This window comes from Pelecanus crispus, chromosome 2 (assembly GCF_030463565.1).
Source record: "Pelecanus crispus isolate bPelCri1 chromosome 2, bPelCri1.pri, whole genome shotgun sequence".
NCBI classification, from domain to species: domain Eukaryota; kingdom Metazoa; phylum Chordata; class Aves; order Pelecaniformes; family Pelecanidae; genus Pelecanus; species Pelecanus crispus.
In genome coordinates, this window is record NC_134644.1 from 55,064,592 (window position 1) to 55,087,299 (window position 22,708).

At 38.6% G+C, this 22,708-nt stretch overlaps 1 protein-coding gene across 2 annotated transcripts in view; it reads left to right on the forward strand.

Annotated features, from left to right (window-relative positions):
* The first annotated feature begins 271 nt into the window (after positions 1 to 271).
* DPY19L1 (dpy-19 like C-mannosyltransferase 1) overlaps positions 272 to 22,708 on the forward strand; it is a 50,973-nt gene continuing 28,536 nt past the window's right edge. For both annotated transcript variants that reach the window (XM_075704652.1, XM_075704651.1), the window contains exons 1-8: positions 272 to 566; positions 1,574 to 1,642; positions 6,719 to 6,743; positions 8,056 to 8,143; positions 8,805 to 8,942; positions 13,908 to 14,028; positions 15,721 to 15,814; positions 20,450 to 20,507. In XM_075704652.1, coding sequence (XP_075560767.1) covers positions 272 to 566; positions 1,574 to 1,642; positions 6,719 to 6,743; positions 8,056 to 8,143; positions 8,805 to 8,942; positions 13,908 to 14,028; positions 15,721 to 15,814; positions 20,450 to 20,507 — 888 coding nt within the window. The remainder of the gene's footprint in view (positions 567 to 1,573; positions 1,643 to 6,718; positions 6,744 to 8,055; positions 8,144 to 8,804; positions 8,943 to 13,907; positions 14,029 to 15,720; positions 15,815 to 20,449; positions 20,508 to 22,708) is intronic.

The window sequence follows — 22,708 nt, forward strand, 5'->3', positions numbered from 1 at the left end:
CCACGTGGCCAGCCGGGCGGAGCAGGCGGCGGCGGCGGCAGCGGCGGCGCAGCCCGGCGGAGTAGTGACCGGCCGTCCCCCCCCCCCCACCCCCCCACCTCGCCCCGTTACTACGAGCCCGCCGGCTCCGTCTCCGCCCCGTGGCCTCCGGGCCCTGCCCCGGGGGTGGGGGAACCTCCTGGCTGAGGACCGCCCCCCCCCACCTCCCCTCCCCGCCTTCACCTCCCCTCCGGCGCGGCACCCCCCCGGCCCCGGCGGGGACTATGCGGAGATGGTCGTCCCGACCCGAGGCAGGAACAAAGAGTCGCCGCCGCTCAAGCCCGGGCAACAGCAGCACCAGTCGCCGGGCGCCAGCCCCAGGAGCGGCCGCGGGCGCCCGCCCCACTCGCCCGGCAGGCAGGTCCCCGGCGGGGCCCGCGCCATGCGGAAGGGAGGCGGCGGCCGGCGGGGAGCCAGGAGCGACCCCCAGAGACCCTGCAGGGAGGGGCCCGCGGCTGAGGGGGCGCGGGACGCGCTGGGCCGCGGCCCCCTCCGCCTCCTGCGCGTCTGCAGAGACCGGCTCCGAGGTGAGGGCGGGGGGGGGGTAAGGGGAGGGAGCCGCCCCCCTCCCCCGAACCCTGCCCCTTCCCGCTCCCTCTGCCCCCGCTCGGCCGGGGGGGCAGCCCTTCCGCCCGCGGGAGGCGGGATGGGGCTCGGGCTCGCCTCCCCCCCCCCCCCCCCCCCCTTTCCGGTAGACTTGCCCGGCACGGGCAGCGGCAGGGCGCGAAAGCTCCGTTCGCACGGGGCGGCTTTGCGCTGCCGCCGGGGGAAGGGGAGCGGCGGGACGCCCTTCCTCGGGAAGGCGATCCGGGGGCGGGGGGGTAGGGGGGGAGCGGAGCGGAGCGCCTTGGGCGGGAAGCGGGCAGCCCTGTGGCCTGGCGGTGTCTGGCAGCGCCCGGGGCAGCGGCTGCCGGCCGGCTGCGCTCCCCGGGCCCGTCCTCCAGCCTGTCACGACGGGGGAAGGTTAAAAAAAAAAAAAGAAAGCAAAAAAAAAAAGCTGACGAGACCCACACTGGTATCGGCGGGAATCGCGGGCGAGGAGAAGGTTTTTTTTACCGCTTCAGCATCCTTTTGGGGGAGAAGTGGGACAATGTGCTGTTTGTGTAACTAACTCTTGTTAAAATACTCCTTCTAATCGTGTTTACCAGGCTCTGCTTGTAGTGTTGCTATGACCAGCGTACTTCTTAACATTTTTCTTGAAAGGATGGAGGGTTGCTTATTCTTTTGAAGTCTTGGCTTTCTGTTTGAGCAGATTTGTCAATACCGTGTCTACGAACAAATCCTCTTTTGACAAGTTATTTTGTAAAAGTTATTTCAGGAATTAAAAACCTGACGATTTGTGTAGTCGCCTTAATAGTCTATCTGTGATGTTTAACGCTTTTATGTGTGGTTACCAACCTGCTGTATGAAATGTCTTTCAGCAGTTTTGAAGTCAAGATTTCTACAGAAAACTAATGTTGTGGAGTTCAAACAGATTTCTTTTTAAAGAAGCTGTTCTTAATTGATGCTTAAGGTATTTGTTTTCTTTTGACAGTATTTGTTGGTGACAGAAAGGCCTTCATCGTAAAAGCTGATAGCAAGATATGGCTCACGTTCCTTCTGGGTAAGCAGAAAGAATACCTTGGGGGAAAATGTTCTTTTTACCTTTCTTTCTCTGGAATTGTAAACTGTATCAAAATATATTTGGAAATATAACTTGGAAAAACAAAAAAACATAGCTTATGCTGAAAAGGGACAGGAAATAACTTCCTACCTGGTAACTTTTGTAAAAGTGTTACTGTAGCAGTTGAGGTGGTATCAGAACACTTGTAGGAAAATAATTATCCAGATGTTTATGGATCTTCTATCCAGTCATTAATTTCTAAGGGGGGAAAAAACCCCCAAACCCGACTGTTATTAAGCAATGTAATCAAAACAGCTTGTTTTGGAAAGATTATGGGTGAAAGTACGTGCAACTGTAGGGGGATGTAAATTCAGATGTTGTTATCTTTCGGAGTATTTTGGAGTAAATAATAAAATGGCTAACGGTCAAAGCCTTGGAAGAAGCACCTAAAGTATGTGCAAAATCAAATAAGAAATGCATTCCTAAAGTTAACAAATGTTAAATAATAGCATATTTGTCAGATATGCAATTAGATATACTCTTAAAGGTATTCTATTAAAAGACTGTCAGGGTATTCCAAAGACGCTGGTACTATTAATCACACCACCAGTAGTCCTTGTTGCCAAAGGGAGTTTCTTCAGTTTGATGAATTACATTGCAAAGTAGTAGCAGGGAAACAACCCTTGGCTTACAAACTAATTGATGAATAAACTGTTCCTGAATTGCTTTGCTTACCTCTGTTTGTTCAGCATTTCGTAGACTAGTGTTACTTAAATGACTTAGAAATGTTAAACTGATGGTCAAAATTGGAAAATGCTTTCCTTTCATTGAAATTTGAGAGCAGATTAAGTAGAGCGCTTTATAATTTCTGGAGTTTGAATTTGGCTGTGAAACCCAGATAACCAATTAAATACTTCAGGGAGCTATTTATATTTTTTATATGAGGAAACCCTTAATAGTGAAGTATGTAATAGCATATACAGTATTTGCAGTGGCAAAGAATGTACGTACACTAAATATGAAATAGTGGGTTTTAGTTCGGTTTAGTGGTATTTGAATTTTGTTGCTTGCTTAAGCTTTAAGGTCCAGATTTTAAACATAGAGGCTCCCACAGTTGGAGCTAGTTTTGCTATAGGGTGCGGATTTTTTTCTCTTATCTCCAATTTACTTGCAACAATAAAGTTGTCAGATTTTCAAGGACATTCTTTGCCCTATTATGTTGGGTTTTTTTAAACGGCCATTGAATTGAGGCCTTATTCTTGAAGACATCCTTCCTAGATTGCACAGAATCTCACAATGAAACATCTTGATTAAGCTGCAGAAGTAGTCAACGCTCGCACATTCTTCATTGTTCGCAGTTCTGCTGTATTCCTATGTAGTTGCTTTGGGGAGAGTTGGAAAGTACTAATAGGTTTTTAGTATGTTTCACATCCTGTTGCATTACAGTGTGTGGGCATTTGTTGTTCTCTTGGTAAATGAGTCCTGTATATTATGGCTTTATTCTTAAGTAGTTAATTTCCAGAATTAGAATGTGTTTTATATGCCATTCATATTGTTTTTCTTAGAACAGAACACAGGCAAAAATAGGAAATCTGAAGAATAAACTATCAGATTTTACATAAAAGCCCTAGTCTGCGAAAATCTGATCATGTGCTTTGCTTTTAGGGATTCTTAGGTTGAGAAAATGGCATCTGCAAGTTCAAGTACATAGTAGCTGTGTAAGTCTTTGTAGCATTAGGGCTCTAGTATTCCTCTCCTGTCCTCTCCTTCATTCCCTCCCCAGTAAGGACATTAATGGGATCAAAGGATGGTAATTTAAGAGAGCTGATCTGCATGTTTTCCATCAGAAACTAGCTTAATGTAAGTCTGGATGCAGTCTGTTGAAAATGTCGATTTGGACTCATAGTGGAAGTCTATCAATTAAACACATTGTCTCTTGAAATGTGAGTAATTACATGAATTGCTGTGTGATTATAAAAGGTCTTTGTTTTATACTTATAATAGAGTGATATTGTGAAGTTTTATAAAAATGTACACGAAATTCTCCAAAATAACTGTGAATGTATTTATACTTAATGCATTGACTTTAAATAAAACATTTACTGAAGGGAAGAATCAGATTTAAATATATTGTTTTCTCTATTAAATAAGCGGTATGTTTGAATCTGAAATGTAATTTCCGTATTATTAGACAATTTATTTGCAACAATAAAATACTGCATATTTGGCTTATTTGGAACCACATGAATTTGAGATCATGAACACTACTGGTAGTTAATGTGCATTTATTTTGACTTTATTGTGTATTCTTACCTAACATGTAGTCTGTCTTAAAATTTCTATTTTTTTTTTTTTTTTTTATAGTTGGGGTGTGTGTATATGTAAATGCATTTCAGCATCTAATCTTATTGGGAATCTTAGAAATGTTGCTGAGAAATGAAATAATGCCTTGTGCAAATGTGAGGCTCAATAAGTAATAACTAAGAAAGGTATGGACTGCTCTGTTTCTTTCCATACAATTACTGCAAAACGTGTTTGTTTATGGAATATGGTTTGCTGTGTTGCTGATATAGCTCATGTGCCTACCTGGAATTCCATATCATATCCATATCTGCTTTTCTGAAAAAGGAATTTGCAGCTGTCCATGAGAACTAATGTAAATGTCCTTAGTATAAAAAAAAAAAAAAAAATCTGTAGCTCCTGAAACTTGCCTAAGACAATTCCACTTAACGTGAACTACACTGAGCAATCCTTCAGTGAATTCTTTTTCTAGAAAGTATGTGTAAAAATTTAAAGTTTTAAATGAAAGATTGTGGTATTCATTTTCTAACTGAAATCCAGGGTTGTCTTTGAGAAAACTACTTCAGTGACTGAAGTGGAGCTGAAAAACTCTTAAGGAACTTTCGGTGTGGTATTGTACAACCTCAACTACTACGTGAAGTATATAACTTGAGGTAAATATTAAATTGTACAGGCAGGTAGTTAGAATTTTTTTTCCCCCTTAGGTAATTCCTTTTGGGTTTTTTTTTTTTTTTCCTCTCTTACCAAATTTCACCCTGCAGATCTTTGTATACAAAACTTTAATATTAAAATTGAGGTTCATAAATGTAGTTTCTTGCATTATGACCTGTGGTGACAGTGATAACAAGTACTGCCAGCAGTAGCACTTACAGGCTTTGTGTTGGAGGAACATGGGGTTTGGGAGTATATACTAGGGCATGAAGTGTACATTCAGTCCACTCCTCTTCCAAGATAAATTTAGTGTTTTTGCAAAGGTGTTTCTCTTGTCCCCGCCGCTTTTTAGAAGCGGACCACCATATGCATGTAACGTGCAGTCTGAACACGTGCACATTCACTAACTCTCCGACTATATTCTGCGTGAGTGTGCAGGCATTTGGTGTATGTTTTACCTATGTGCAAGCAACTTGACCCACTCCATGTCGTCCCGGAGGCGAGGGCCGTGTGTGGGTGCCGGTAGGCTGTAGGAGGTGTGTGCAGGTCAGCACCCTGGAGAGGGACACGGTGCTCAGCACCTGCCTGGCTCTAGCTGGCAGTAAGGTGGCTGTCCTCTCCACTTCCTCTCTGCTCTGTATAGCCTACGTGACTAAGAGGACTCTTCATTAACTACAGATTTTCTTGGGCTGAAGGCAACCAGTCTACCTGACCTCTCTGTGGTAGAGAGCCACTGTGTGCCTACAGGGCAACCAAGAGACGATCAGTCTAGAAGGAACACTGTGGTCATTCTAAATGCCTACCCTTTTTCCCTTACTCACACTGGCTTTGCTTCCGTGGTGAGCTCTGGATATGTCGTGAATACTGGCCAGGCGAAATGGAGTGGCTTCTGCTCCCTGTGGATCTTGTCATGCTCAAGAAGTCAGAGACCTCGACTGTTTACCCACCACTTTATCATCATTTTCTTTTCCCTTTGTCCCTTGGATTACCTCCCTTGTTCTGTATCTGTGTGACAACAGTGCAGATACTCCATTTGTCCATTCGGAGACTGTTATTACATGGAGAGTCTACTTTTTTTAGCAATTATAGTCTCAATTAGATTTGTGTTGGTTGTCGTGGTGAGTTTGGATCTCTCAAGTGTACAGGACGATGTACTCTGTAAATTAAATTTTATTTTATGAGCTCATTAGGAAAGAAAACAAACATGAAAAACAAGGGCTCAGTCCACTTTGTACAGACTAGTCTAACATGGGAATTCACTAATTCATCACTTAAGGCATGAGGTTCCTAACTCGTAAGTTCTCTAATTCGCAACTCATAACTTGTAACTCCTAACTTGTGCACCTGTGAGCAACATAGTTACCAGCTGATGGTGGGAGTGCTCATCCTTCCTCTTCCATCACAGTGCAGGTGTCCCCTGTATCACACCGGGAAGCATGAAAGCCTCAGCAGTCCAGCTGCTGCTGGATCTGTTTTAAAAACTTTTTGGGTAAGCTGATGTGCCTTCTGGCTTGGAAGTTTGGTCTGTACCATTTCCATGAGTTAGCAGATTCTGAAGAAGCTGCCAGGCAATCAATATGTGAGGATTGTGGCTGCAGGAGACAGCAAGCTGCAGGTGATAATGGCTGCGTAACAACCTTTAGCCCTTTCTGGCCACCGGGTCCTGCCTGCATGTTGCCCTTGCTTTGACCTAAACAGCAGTGCTCCTAGCATACATCAGGCTTTAGTATGAGCTGTGTGTTAGCCAAAATCTGAGCAGGAGTTGAGTGAACATTCACAGTAGGTATCTTAAAATGCTAAAGATATTTATGCTTATTAAAAAAAAAAGCTTATAATTCACTTTTGTTATTGATAGATGAAATAGATGCATTAGATGGATCAAGCTGAGTGATGCAGGATATTGGTGGGAACATTGCCTATTGCTGAATGCCATCAGCATAATTTCAGATTTTCAAAGAGCTGGCCATAAATTTTAATTCAGATGTTCCTATTCTTCTGTTCCTCTGGAGGCTGAGTACCTTCCGCGCACCTCTGTAGTAGTACTGTAATTACGTTAAAGAACATGATTTCATGTTCAATGATTTAAATATTTGAGTAACTTGACACCTTTTGTTTCCTTTTCAGCTGCTTTTGCAGGAGTCCTACATTGGTAAGGTTAAATTTATTGCTCGAGAGTAATACAGTATTATAAAATGATAAAAATATCATATTGACTTATATTTAGACAAGCTATTGGGATAATTTATATTTAGATCTTTCCTCGCAAAACCAAATTGTTGTCTCTAAGATTAATAATTCTGTTCTTGTGAAGCTGATGTGAAAGGTTTCTTAAGCCTGTTCAGCAAAGAGGGAAACTTGCTTTCCAGGTGGAAAATTGTTGCTTAGCTATACAAATTCAGGTGCATTTCCACTAATGGACTGTTTTACCCTCAGTGGGTTTTGAAAGTCCAGGTAAATCCTTCCAACTTTCTCCTGTGTTCTGCTGATTTAGATTCTGCTTTAATTTCTTAGTTTTACATCACATTTTCTCTAACCTCTTCAGAGAAGTCTAGCCAATGTTTTATCTGTGTACAGAAGAATGGCCTTTCAACTACTCTTTGTCAATGTAATCCTTGTGTTTCAGGTTCTGTCCTAATCCTCACCCTTCCTTTTTGTAGTATGGACTTGAAATAGAATGGCTTCTATAGTGATTTTCACCAGCTGCTTTTGCAGAGATAAAAAGTGACAGGTTCTGCCACTCTGTTTTTGTTTCCTAGCTCAAAACGAACTATTGATTTTCAGTAGTGTGTTTCTTGCAAATTCCTATTCAAAAGCAGAATCCTGTGCACTGCGCTGTTTCTTTCTTTTTCCATCCTTTCTGGAGATGAAGCTTCTCTTGGAAACTGCAAGTTTTGCCTCCAAAATAATTTGCATTTTTTCTGGCTTTTTTTTTTTTTTTTTTTCATCTCTGTAGTTGTACCTTTATTTAAATATACTCTTGATGGTAGGTGCATCTATATATAATGGCAGATAACTGCATTAAAATACAAGTCAGGGAAGATTGTTGTGGAAAAAACATACACTACTTGTATGTGCACCGTTATTTTCACCAGTTTTTGATCTGTGACTCTCTTCATTTGTCAGATACTTGAATTTTCTTTCCTAATATGTAGACTTAATAGTTTTAATAGCATTAAACTTTTGATCCTTAAGTGTCTGCACTTAAGTTAAAAAGAATTAGAGTATTATAGCTAATTCCATAATACAATAGAATAAGTGCTATATGGATTCATATTTTTTCCATTTAAAATAGTCTGAATAGAGGAGAATGTTGGTATACTGTATAAGTAAATTAAAATAGCAGTTTGTAAGTAAACTTCGGGTCTTCACTGAATGTTTTGCCAGCTGTTACTTGGTATATATGACTTAGTATAGGTGCTAAAACTCTTTATTCAGTTTTAATTATTATTATTTTTTAACAGGTGTCACATAACAACTCTTTTTGAAAATGACCGTCATTTTTCTCACCTGTCAACGCTAGAAAGAGAAATGGCTTTTCGCACGGAAATGGTTAGATTATATTTCAATAAAAAATCAGTGATTGGAAAACTTCTGTCTGTAATCTTGTGGTTGTGGGCTTTCCAAAATTTCTTAATACCTTCTGGATAAGTAAATATATTGATATCTTGCAACTAACATGCATTACCTTTTACATGTAGAGCATTTGTATGTCTTGCAGCTGATCACTATGAATGTATCTCTTTACAGTTCACTTAAAATATAATTTAAAAATATGATTCTAGAGGACCTAAAGTACAGAACTACAAAACCTTGTAGCATACTTTCAATTATAGTCTTGTTATGCAGCTTTTTTTTTTTTTTTAAAAAATTAATAAATGTTTGCATACATATACATCTTCTGGCTGCTTTTGTTTTGAGAGTTGTGAAATACTATGCTAGTACATAGTTACCGGCCCAGATGAGATGTGCATAGTTACCAGCCCAGATGAGATGTTTCCAGATGTCCTATGAAACAAGGTGGAAGGAAACCCACATTGCTTGTTTCAGTGGCACTAATAAAAGAGATTTGTAAAACTGGATAGTCATGTTGAATCATTTTGTCCTATTTGTTATATTACAAAATTTGATTTAAAAATGAAGCTTGTATATGGCAGTTCATGAAGCAGAAGTGACCTCTTTAACTGTAAATAATGATTCTGCTCTCCTGTAGGGTCTTTATTATTCCTACTTCAAGATCATTATTGAGGCACCATCGTTTTGGAATGGAGTATGGGCAATTATGAATGACAGACTAACTGAATATCCTTTAGTGATTAACACCTTACAAAGGTTCAATCTTTACCCAGAGGTGAGCTATGTTTTAAAAACAATACCTTCTGATAAATCTTCGGTTTCTTTAGGTTTGATGACAGATTTGTAAGAAACGTTACTCTGGAAAATGTGGTTGCGAAGATATGGTGACTAATGAAGTGTTGCTTAAATACCTTTTTTTTTAGTTCCAGATTTAAAATGAGAAAGTTACTTCGTACATTGTGATGAATTCTCAGACTTCAAGTATGTGCAACCAAATGTGAATACTCTCTAGATCTTAGTATTTCATGCCCTGAAGTTGCAATCTAATTCTATACTTCTTGTTGTCTTTTGTTCTTTTCACTGAAAGCAAGTTGCTGACATTGTGTACTTCAGGAAATATGACATAGGAAGTATCAGTAGTATGTGACAATAATGTCTGCAGTGATACAGGTACTGAGAGGGTATTTTGGCTTGCATTTTGTGTAGGACAATGTACTAACAAATCATCACAGTTCACTGTGGCCCTAAAATCCATGAATGGTAATAGTTTACTTACATGTTGCAGAAGAAATTCCTCTGTAGAAGACTGACTGCTGTTGTTTGTAGATACTTGATGTTAGACTTGTTACCTAGTTAGATTACGTTCCTACTCTGCTTTTATTTCACTAAAAAGAACATGTCTTTAAGTACAGAAATGTTTGGTTTTCTCTCTCATGGTTTTGCCAGTGTGCCTCAAACACTTTGCAAAGGGAAAATTCCTGTAATTTAATGTACATTTCTCCAACTCCATGTGTCAGCAACAGCTTATTTTTTGGAGAGCCAAGGACTAATAATGGCTGTAATTGTTGGGTACTAGCATTTATACTCCTTCTTCTGCTCTGTCGGAGCAGAGCTGCTTTCAGGAACTATGTAAGGGTTCTCGGCATGCATGTATTTATACAGTTTGCACGTAGTGGTTTCATTTGCTTCTTAAGTCCTTGCTCAGGAAGAACTAAATGCTTTAGATGAATGCTTTTTGTTACCCTCACTGGTTTGGAGCGGGGGCGGGGATCAGTGTGTTTTTGGTGGTTTTGTTTTGGTTTTTTCAACTCCAAAGGGATTGTAGTTCAGTTGTAGAAATACAACATGAGGAACATGTGCCTTATTTGAATATTATAAAGTTATTGTCTTTAGTTGAGAAAGATTTATTGACTTCAGCTATACTCTGACTTGCAAAAATCAAAGGTAACTGGTCAAATGAACTTGCTCTTGAGCATCATCAGGATCACCATGAAAGATGACTAAGTAGATTGGTTGATGAAATTAAAACAAGAGCAATCAGATACAGTGGCTGACATTTTGTAAGAATGTTAGGTAGATTACTGTGCAAAATGTGTAGGCTTGTCTGTCCGTTCAGAGTTTTCTAGGATCTTCCTGGCTTATAGAACTTGGTGATAAGGTATGAATTCATTCAATTTTCTGTGGCTGTGTGGGCATGCAAAGCAGACATATAGCCTCCTCTGCTCCTTTCAGTCATTTATTGCTTGATGTCTAGCCTTCCTGTAATTTTTTTTTTTTAAAGTGTATTTCTCAAGTACTCTTGTTTCCATATAACTACATCTGTAAAACTGTCGATAGATGCAACTTGACTTTTGAAGTATGTTCTCCAAATTTATCTAATTATGATTATAATGGGGCTGGGTGGTGGGAAGATGCTTGTGGATTTATTTGTTGGCAGTGAAATTTTTCCTTCCTATATTCAGCATCCAGTCATGTTTTCTGAAAGTGTTTCATTTCCTCTTTGATATTTTAGGATCTTTCCAGCTCTTTCAGTCGAATAGTAACATTAAGGCTGAATTTTAATAAAATTTTTGTTTGTTTAGCGGATTTCAAAATTAATTGCATCAAAAATAGCCTTGAAATCCAGTTACTAAACAGGACATTAAACCCATTAGGAAAAGTAGAACAAATCACCTGCATGTACAGCTGGTACTAGCCATGAAAACTTCAAAAGAAGAAAAAAAAAAAAAGTAAAGTGAGTCCATAGCAATCACCACATCATCTATGTAAATTATAAATACAAGCAGTAAAAAAAAAAAAAAAATCTGTCAAAAGCAACTTTGTAGTTGTACAATATTATAGTCCCAATAATGTCTTGATTTTCCAGGTATTTGCTGCATAGTCAGGTTGTTCCAGTAGTTGTGGTGTTGTATTCATCTGTGATCCCTGATGCAAAATGGCAGAGAAATAATGTGTTAATTTCTGTGGCGGAGAGGTAATGTGTTAAGTTTACTCTGGCCGTTCATCATTACAGAACAGTTGATATTTCTGTGTGTGGCAATGATGATGAAAATTTGAGTTGGAGTGATGAGTGTTGTGTAGCTGGTGTTAAAGTGGTTACTCAAAGGCAACTAGTAAAAGGGATTGACTTTTCTATGTGTTCTTTTGCAGCAAAGGACTGGCTTGGCCCACGTCTCCTGAGTCTGAGCGCCAGTCTTTTGTTTTCCAAGTTTTGCATTTACTGCCTCATCTGATATGGGACAGTAGAAATTCCAAAAATGCCATTGTGCTCTAACTGACCTAGCAATATTGTACTACTGATTTGCTTCCCTTTTTATGCCCATGTTACCTGTTTCATATGAAGTAGCTTTTGGCAAAAAATGTTCCTGTGTTTTGCATGAAGTACCTAACCTGGTACCTTTTTAGGGAGTATTCATGTATGGTAACATCTGCAGCAGACACAAGCACTTGTGACATAAAAAGGTTAAGTTGATAAATCAATAATTTTTTTTTTGTGCAACATTGGTTCAGCAAGAATGTTTTATGTGCTTAGGATAATGTCAGCTTCAGGACTGGTGATGCAAATATGCTAGAGAGATGTCTCTAAGCTGCCATATGCATTCTGTTGGCAGTGTACAAACCACATGCAGGTGATAAGAAGAAAGATTTGGATTTGGTTCCCCAGTCCTGTTGTTGCCTATCTGGAGATGGGGCAAGTGTCCGTTTCATGTATGCACACATGCACAGTCAGAAGTGCCAGGCCACAGATGTTTAGAAAGCCTCCGGGAATTCAGGATAGTGTACTTCTCAGGACACAATATTGAGGCAGGGAGTCTTGGTCTAGAAAGGTGTTGGTGTATTTTAAATATATAAGATTTACATTGTGAGAGTGTAAAGGCCACAGATGAAGTGAGCTATGATGATTGGAGCCCTGGTATTAAAAATTAATGAATTATAGAATCGCAGAACAGTTGAAGTTGGAAGGGATATCTGAAGGTCATCTAGTCTCAACACTCTGCTCGAAGCAGGGTGAAGTAGAGCAGGTTGCTCAGGGCCGTCTCCAGTTTCACTTTGAAGATCTCTACCTCTGGGCAACCTGTTCCAGTGTTTGACCACCCTCAAAGTACAAGTATTTTCCTATATATTAGTGGAATTTCCTGTATTTCAGTTTGTGCTCATCGTCTCTTGTCAGCTGAAGATAGTCTGTCTCAGTCATCTTTACGCTATGTCCTTCTTGTCTTGGGCAGCCCAGAACTGGACTCAGCACTGAAGGTATGGTCTTAGCAGTGCTGAGCAGAGGGGAAGGATTGCCTCCTTGTCCTGATGACATACAGCCAAGGATACTTTTGGCTTTCTTTGCAACAAGGGCTTATCACTGGCTCAAGTGCAACTTGTACACCAGGATTCACAGGTCCTTTCCTACAAAACTGCTTTCTGGATGGTTAGCTCCAGTCTGTACTGGTGCATGGTGGTGTTCCTCTCTCGAGCAGGACTTTGCGTTTGCCTTTCATGAGGTTCCTGTTGGCCCATTTCTCTAGCCTGTTGAGGTCACTCCGAATGACAACACAAACATCACTCCTTCCAATTTTGTATCATGTGCAAACTTGCTGCGGATGTCCTCATCTAGTCTTAATAAAAATGTAGAACAGAATTGGCACCAGATTAAAAAAAAAAAAAACATCCACAGCTGTCCCCTCATCTACCAAGACAGTCATCTCAGAAGGTTATGAAGTTGGACGGGTGCGACTTCCCCTTTGTAAGTCTGTGCTGACTGCTTCCAATCACTTTTTTGTTCTTAGTATGTTTGGAAGTGGTTTCCAGGAGGATTTACACCATTACGTTCTCAGAGATCAGGGTGTAATTCCATGTGTTTCCTTCTTGCCCTTCTTGAAGATAGAAGTGACATAAAGAGTTTTATTAATTGTATGCGGAAAGAAAAGAAGGAATCATCCTCCTTGTACGTGTTTACTGTGCCACAGGGCTGAGACAGCTAATACTGCAGTGGTGAAACGTATTTTCAGTCTGGGAACCCCTGGGTTGTAACTTTCAAAGCAGCTCAACTGGAATGGCCACATTACTCATTTATGAACTCTACAGTCAGTTGTGTCCTGATAGGATAGCTTGGTAATGTTAACTAGTGACTTGCTGTGAGATGAGTTGTCATTTTTCTGTGTATAAAATATTGATGTGTTTTGTATCAGGTGTTGAGATTTTGGCGGTTGTTACAAGAACATTACAACCTTTGCATGGAAAATGGAAATGCAGTCTTACATTGCATCCGGAAGCCCTTTCTAATGCATGCTTAAATTTAACCTAGCAAAGTTTATCTGAGTAAAAATCTTTAAGATTTTGTCCATTAATATTCTTGCCAGGTGGAAAAAAATTAATTGGTTTTAATGGATTTAATGTGGCTAACTGTCCTCTGTCAACAAAATCTGGGATTTTAATATCTGATAAACAAAAATTGTTAAATGGGGAGCCTTCCAGACTATACTGAAATATATAGTTTTTTTAAATATTGAAGTTTGAGGCATGAAATTATTTCTGTTCTAAAGCAGGCATAATTTTAGTCTATTAATGAACACTTGGTCTATGTTGGATGCCTTTAGGAAATTATTGTCAAAAATGCTAAGTAATTGAGATAAATTCTGAGTTTAAAATAAGTGCTGGATGAGGGCCAGTTGTCATGAGAGGTTACCTTGGGCATTGAGCTAATCTCGAAGTTCCTTTTCAGAAACTTCAAATCCTGTTTTCCACCTAGGTTGTCCTCGCCAGCTGGTACCGCATATATACTGCTGTTATGGATTTCCTTGGTGTACCGACAAAGACATGTTGGACTGTAAACAGAGGAAAAGGGCTTAGTCCTGTTGAAAGCTGCGAGGGTGAGTTGTGTTTTATTCTAGTTTCTTCCTGGAAGCGTATAATTGTGGCTTTATGTATTTCAGAAGTAATAAATATTTCTGTGTCTTTATCATTGACATGCTTTCATTTGGCTAAGCCTGTGTTTTTGGGAGGTTCACAAGATAAATGAGAAGCATGAAAAAAAGATATTTTCAAGAACAGCAGGGGTGAGAATGTGGGCTTTGCTTATTATTTTGCTCCTCCTACCTGGGTTGAATTCCTATACTGCACTTCAAAACTTCACAGTTGTAGTCTGAGCCTTCATAACGTTGGACTGTTATAAAGAATAACATGTCCTAAATGTAATTGGAGGCCACTGTACATGTATTAAATTTTTTTAGCTTCTGTAGAATTCCCAATACATTCCAAGTTCCTACGTTTCAAAAACTTACCCTCTGTATTTCCTCCCCTAACTATAACTTGAGGAGTGGGGAGGAAGGGGAGAAAGGTAACCACAAGGCTCCCTTTTGGAGAAGTCTTGTATAGTGATTCTGCTGGGAAGAATCCTCTTCCTCTTGTGACCTACTATTCAGCATAAGAATTTCAATCTTACATCTTGATTTTGATACCAAGCTTGGATGCTGCCTTTTTTTTGTTTGCTTGTTTGTTTTTCCCCCCACATTTAAAGTATTAGCTTGTCAAGTAAGTATTATGTGATTGAAGTACCTTGCCGAGAAGCGCTTTAGAGATGTTCTACAGTTGGTTAAAGCTGAATGATAGATGGTAGCTTGTGAAGTTGTTTCATTTTACCATTTAAAATGTCTTTGTGTGGTGACAAGTTACTATTTTTCCTTTGCACAAAGGCTATAAGAACTTTCTTCAGAGCTTGAATGATTCACTTTCTCTTATTTTGTCAGAAGCAATAAAAACAGAGAATAAATGTATAACTTTTCCTGTTTTTTGTAAAAACAAAACCAAACCAAAACAACAAAAACACCAACTGTTGAGACTACCGTGTTTGAGCATATCATCATCTTACTTTAGAGAACTGTCTTGCTGTATTTTCAGCAACGGTGAGTAATCATTTCTGCATAGGAAACTGAAGTTTTGCTACCTTCTCTACAATGAATAAGGCTTTTATGCTGTACTGCTGAAATTATTAGAGCCAGGAGGGTTTAAAGAAATAATGGGAAAAAGAATAACAAGAGAATGCGAACGCAGAAGTGTTTGTGAATGAATAAATTGAAAGACTTGCATTATTGGAAAATCTCTTGGCTTCTAATGAAACAGAGAAAGCAGAGAGCATTGTGTGTGATATGTTTAATGATGAATTTACTCCTGCAAGAGATGGGAGGTGAGAGTATAGGGAGTACAAACCTGTTCTGAAAAGCTCTATGAAGTCAAAATGTAGTCTGTAGAGAACATTCTTAGTGATGCTTATGCCTTCTATACGTTGCAGGTTTTTTCATTGCAGTTAATGCTTCCCTCTTGGCTTGTTCTGTTGCTGACTGCCCCAATGCTGTGCCGACCCCTCCTCTTTTTTTTTGTTTTTTTCCTCCAGACATGTAGTCTTCAGATTGAATCTCCACAATAATCTTGGTGACTTAACCTTTTTTGTTGTTGTCTCTTTCTGTAGATATATTAAGGTAGTATGCTGTGTGATTGTATGGTGGTTTATAAGCAATATGATCTTTCTTCTGTATTTGACAACGTGTTAACTGTTTGTTTGTTAGGGTTGGGAGACCCTGCTTCCTTTTATGTTGCTGTGATTTTTCTTTTGAATGGATTGATGATGTCACTGTTCTTCATATACGGTACATACCTCAGGTAAGGCAGTTGAGACTGAGCTACTTAGTTCGTACTAGCTGTCAGTTTTTATAGGAAATTTGAAAAAGTGATTGCTAAATATTTTTATGGGATATTGCTTATTTGTTTGTACAGTAGTAGTGCTTTTTATTACATATATACATTGTCACTAAAAAATTACTGGAACAGAGAAGCTTTTTGCTTAAAATAAATGATGATGCCAGAAAAAGTTGTGGAAAATTTCAGTGAAGTGGTATCTCATTAATACTACCAGGTTTTGGGTAAAACTAAATGCTGTACAGGTTTTAAATTGCTTTTGACAGGTTTCTGCTCTTAAAATTATCAGTGTAACTGATTTTTAAACAACATTTGAATGACAGTATACTTTTAACCAAGATTGGACTTTTCCCAATACTTTGCCTCAAGTCATATTTGCCTGTCTTTCAATTTTAACTTAGCTGAGAAAGCAAAATATTTTTTTAAGATAATGCGTTCTTTTGGAGATATGTGTACACTTCCCTTTTTCTATGAATTTCTGTTTTCAGTATCTATCCTTAAATTTCAGGAACTGTAATACAGTTTCCTACAAAAATAGACTCCACATTCAGCAGAAAAACAGAAGTGGAAATACTTCTCTGTTTACCTCTATTTTCTTTTGTTGGTTTTACAAAAAAGCAAAAGGCTGCTGCCTTTTCCTCTGAGAGATGTGATTGTTTTCCCCCTCATTCCCTGGATTCACTGTCTTGTGTTTCTTTCCTGCTCTCTCTGAAGCATGTGCTGATACTTCAAGTAAAAAAATAGCTCAGGGCAGGAGCTGACAGTGAAAAGAGGAAGTTGCCTAGTGTGACCATTAAGTGTTTGGGGGTAAAGTGTGTATGTTTGTATTCCTTGACATAGGTGTCCTGGTTTTAGCTGGGATAGAGTTAATTTTCTTCCTAGTAGCAGGCACAGTGCTGTGTTTTGGATTTAGCATGAGAAGAATGTTGATAACACACTGATGTTTTAGTTGTTGCTAAGTACTGCTTATGCTAGTCAAGGACTTTTCAGCTTCCCATGCTCTGCCAGGTGCACAAGAAACTGGGAGGGGGCACAGCCAGAATAGTTGATGCAAACTGACCAAAGGGCTATTCCATACCATATGACGTCATGCTCAGTATATAAACTGGGGAGGGGTTGGCCGGGGAACAGCGATCGCTGCTTGGGAACTGTCTGAGTATCGGTTGGTGGGTGGTGAGCAATTGCATTGTGCATCACTTGCTTTGTATATTATTATTATTATTATTATTTTATTGTTACTATTATCATTACTACTTTACTTTCTTTCAATTATTAAACTGTTCTTATCTCAACCCAGGAGTGTTTCTCACTCTTACTCCTCCGATTCTCTCCCCCATCCCACTGGGGCAGGGGGAGTGAGCGAGGGGCTGCGTGGTGCTTAGTGCTGGCTGGGGCTAAACCACAACAATAGGAAATAAATGTCTCATGTTTTGAGGAAGTAGATAAACTTTAAATATTTGTATCGTTAACTTGTCATTTTTCTCTTCACATTTTATATATTAATGTCATTGAAAAATCAGCAGGGTCTAATTTCTCAGTACTTTCCTTAGACTTGGGCTGTATTGAATGTAAATAACTATGAAGTATTGATAGTAATTCAGTTTTTAGTGTAAATGATCTGCAATGTAGGTACTCAAGATGACTAGAATTTAAATGTAGTTCTTTTAAGGTGTAAGCCACTAGCTATCTGGGGTTATGAGAAATAACAAGTGACTACAAAGTTTCCTGCAGGTAGGATTTTGATCTTATTTATTTATTTATTTGTTCTGAAGAATATTCATAGCTGGATACCAGATCTAGATAACTGCTTAGTCATTATGGCTGTTCCAAGGTTCCTCTTAGTCAAAGCAAGCCAGAATATTTACGCTTTTCTGTAAGGTGTGAAAAATAAAATAACTGAATCTGGAGTATTGCAATTCTATTACACTGAAGTAGGTAATCTTATGAATTGGCATAAGTCTCCTTTATAAAGCTGTTTTTTTTCTGGTGTGCATTTTGAAAGGCTTTTTCATAGCCTGACTCATTTGATGGTGGGAAACCATCCTCTCATATTTTCTCTATCTTTTCATTCCTGAATTTGTTAACAGTAATCATCTCAAGCTTAGATAATTTTTTGGGTTTTTTTTTTTTGTCTCCCTATATGTTCATAGAATGTGTAATCTTTTTATTTCAGCCTTTATTTTTTTTAGTCTCTTTGCAACTTTGACTAATGACGGAAGGTGATAGGATAGTGGAAGACCACTTTCTTATCATTATTTTCCAAGCTAGCATGTGTTCTCACATCTGTGCTCACTGTACTCTATATTGAGGTTGTTCAAAGAGTTAAGAGAGCAGAAAGCTAGTTGCTTCTGTAGGACTATTTTTTTATTGTAGGACTAGTTTTTGCTGTGTAGCTCCATTAACAAATTGACCCACAAGGTTAGAAGATTGTCAGACATAGTATGTGCCTGCCCTAGCACTCTGTGTATGGTCTCTGGTTATGCAAATGCACTTGGGAATCTTCTTACATGATGCAAGTTAGTCTCAAGCTCTGGAGCATTCTCTGTTAAGATAACTGAAGCAATATGGTGAGAACTCATGCCATTTTTTAGGGGTTTTCTTATGGACAAAGGAATGGCATTTGGATGATAAGTACTTCATGCAATTGTAAGATTCTGCCTCCCCTGAACCTTTCCTGCCTCTCTGTTCGCGTAGTCAAGGGACAGAATACCTAAGCTGATTGTCAAATACCAGGTCTTGAGGAACTACCAGTAAATTTCCCATATCTTCTTCTGACAGTACTTTTTCAGTATTTTGTTTCTTGCATGTTAATCAACAGTGAATTACAGCATTCCCCCAGATGACTGTAAGCTTCAACTTATTGTACACAGGGAATCGAAAGACTAGTTCTTTCCAGGGCTGATTCTACCAGACAAAGTGTAACTGTTTGGGTCATCTGCAGTTCATTGAAAATTTCTAATTATTTATTAAATTTAGATTATTCTATATTAAACATGGGGGAAGTAGGCTCCAACTGAAGGGCATGTACTTCACCAGTTGTAGTATGGTATGGGAGTTGCAGTGGAAAGAGTTATCCTTTATCTCTTATATTGGTGTAGAAAGGCTTAACTAGTCTATCTCTTACATGATAGCATGGCGCTTTTTAGAAGATAACCAGTGTACTTCAACACTATACATAACCCTCCGTGAAAAGGCTCTGTTTACTTCCTTTTCTGGAAAAGATACTGACAAGGTGCATTTCCTTATTCCGTGCTACAGATTCACTGATCTTTTCTCATGTGGTGAAATAGTGATCCCTTATAGAGGCTGACAGCTCTAAAGCATTCATAATACAATTAAGACCTTTGTATTTTAGACTTTAAGGTTTTATCACAATGTTAACCTTTAGCATAGACCTTGAATTTTGTTTCTGGTTTTGGATGGTATTTTTCAAATTTTTAGTTTGCTTTGTTTCTAAGACTAACATTTTTTAATACTAAGCACATCCTTTTAGTCATTTTGGGTTTCGGTGTTGATGTTTTTAGAATTTGTGGAATGAAAGGTTGAGTTTTATGTGCAAGAATGCATAGCTCCTGGAGATTGTTTTAGCACTCAGTTGGTATCTTTAATCCTCAGACTTTGTACCCAGAACTCACTGGTTCTGTTTGACTTGGATATTAGTGATGGGTGAAGGATCTGAGAGGATCGGAAGTTTGTTTGGTTTTTTAAAGAATCTTAACAGCTGGCTGATACTTTTGTTTGGTAGCAAAGATAGTATATTCTGTCATTCATAGTAGTAGTGCACTGGTGTGCACAAAAATGTTCTTTGCATTACATCACAGGACATGAGCAATTACAAATCTAGTCAAACAAATAGGAACCTTATCTATTGCTGTTTTGAGATGGGATAAATCTAAGTAGTATCTTTGGTTTTAGTGTTGACTCCATGGTGCTAATTATTGAACAGGTGAATTTGATTTAGAAATGTATAAAAATGCTTAAGTCAAGGACTTAAAAAATTTTCTCATGTTAACATTGCAGTATTTCACATAAGAATTAAATAGTATCTTGCATTGACTGTGTTACGAATTAATTTCTAAATATGTTTTTTGAATGTGCTTGATTTGATTACCCTGACATAGGCTTAGATTCAGACCAAAATTCACTGTTGGGTTATTGAGCATGCAAATTCTAAAGCTTTCTGCTCAATGTCTTAGGGAAGAAATGCTCCATTATTATATTGCCTAGTGTTTAAAAAAAAAAAAAAAATTGACACTTTTCAAGACCAAGGTCTGGGTACAGCAGATAAAGCATCAGATGTAATGATCTAAACCAAAGTTTGTGAGGAGTGGAATAAGTATTTTCCAAGTTATTTATGTTAAGATTGGTGTTCTGCAGAAAAGAACTGGTATATGAAGAGTGGTCTGCTCTGTAATAAACATTAGCTGATTAACTTGTTTTTTAATATTGTATGTACACTGTAGATTGCTTTCCCTTGATGCTTGAAACCATTCCCCCCCCCAATAAACTTAGCTGTATATAAGTGCCGTTTCACATTTTTTAAGCGTTTTTGACCATTATGAGATTCTGTTGTACCTATTTTTCCTGTTCTTTTCACAGTGGGAGCCGTCTAGGAGGCCTTGTTACTGTGATGTGTTTCTTTTTCAACCATGGAGAGGTAGGTCTCCCTCCCCAACACCACCCCCACCCTCTTTTTTTTTTTAACTTTAACCTAATTCTCAATTCATTAAAGACAGTGATGTTGCTTACCTATTAGGGGATGAGTCTAAAGGGAAGAAGACCCTATTGAAAGCAAAATAGGCTATGACTCAAAAATGTATAGCACAGTCCAGTGTGTCACCTTAGATGTTAAAAAAAACTCAGAAAGGAAATACATTGTAAAGTGGTCCTGAGATTGAAATCTTAGTAGCACAATGACTTCAAGTTTCAAAACATCAAAATATTCTATTTTTGTGCCCATTCCAGACATAACTGGTCTACATGTACCATATGAACAAGCTTCAGAAATGGAGGAGGTTTTCTTTAAATTGCTATGTATTTTACTGGGAAGTGATGAATGTGTGTGCACATGTGCACACACACAATAAAAAAAGGCAAAGAGACCTCTGTAGTACCGATATATTATAGCCAAGATGCACAGAATTTAGAAACTGTATATGTATATAGACAATTGCAATGCTAAACTACTTTAGTAAGCTGCATTAGAGAAAAAAAAAAAGCAGCTGTCACTTAAAACATTCCCCCATGTCCCCAGCTAATGCTGTTCATGTCATTGTTTCATATTTTGAAAGAAAACTCATGGCTTTTTTTGTGATACCCTTGGGCAGTTTCTGGTTTTTTTAATGTTCATTTTATGTATATAAATTTATGTAAATATTTGTATTATTTTACTTAAAATGCAGCTGTACTGTAAAGATTGTCTCGGTGGAAACTAGCTACCTTATGATTTGTTAAGGATTAAAGTTATGGGTTTTTTTCTTATTTTACTGAGCTGAACTTAATAGAAAACTGAGTAGTAAGAATATGTAGTTGCACATAACAGAATCAAAGATGCTCCTATTCATAGTGAGCTTTGACAGTTTTCTTATAAACAAAAATCTGTGTGACAAAGTAGCTATTTTATTTTTAAGTTTAATTTGAAATGTTTTTCTCTAAATATCTTCCGTGAAGAATTTTCACCCATGGATGTTAACTGCCTGGTCCAGACCAGGTAAATGTTACAGAGTTTCTAAACACTTTTTGGTGCTATAAGAGGGTAAATACAAAGTTTTGTGTGGGTTTCTATTGTTCTTAATGGCATTCTGAAGCGAAGGGAATGTTTTATCCTTTGCTAGGAAATATCGATAGAGTACGCACTGTTTTGCCGAGTCTGTGAAGGTGATAAAGTGTAACTTCAGAAAGGAACAAGCTGAAAACTTCAAAGATAGTGGTAGCAATAATGAAAAGAAGCATTTATTCACTATGGCACAGGCAGTTCTCCTATCTGTAGGAGACTGTAGGAGAGCTCATCTCTCTCTATGGATGAATTGACTTGGGGGAAAAACACAGATAATATGTGTATTTTGGAGAATGGCATGAAATTAAGTCTGCATGGCTCTACACAGGCATAGTCTGGGCTTAGGTAGAGCTTAAGTAGGGTGACCATGATTCAGGTTCAGCTCTATAGGTTTCTGGAGAGCGATAGGACTTACTTGCAGAGGTGCAGTGTTAGATCTTAGCTGGGTCTTTGCATTTGTACTGTACCCAACGAAATAACTCAGAGTTGTTTGATATTATTGTGTATATAGAGTTATGGTAATATATGTAGTTACATGTATGTAGGCGGTCTAGCTTCACTGTGCATACTGTTGAATCACATGCAAGGGGTGTGCATACACGTCTGTGTGTATGAAAAACTATTTTTTTTTTTTTTAACTCTTTGATATGCCTTTGATTCCGTGGAAATCATCTTGCATGTGGTTCAACAGTATGTACAGTGGAGCTAGACCAGTTGCTAAAAATTTGCTTTCCTTTTCTGGAAGGATAGGACTGGGCTATGTGAGTAAGTCTCATCTTGGTATCTCAGATCTAATGCTGTGTAAAAGTGGTTAGCCTTCTGGCATTGAGCTGATGATCCTAAGGCAGTATGTTTTTATTTGTGCTGTGCTTGTGCTACTGTATTTTAATGATTTCAAGCTTAGACAGTTCTAATGTATTCATACCTGCAGCAAAGTTAGTTTGATAAATCATCTACAGATGATTGAGTTTAGTATTACATTCCAAATATAGAAAAATAGTATGGGCTACATTAGTCAATCTACTTTTAAAGTAATGCTGCATTTTTTATGGTTGTATACACTCATCATTTCTTTCCTGTCT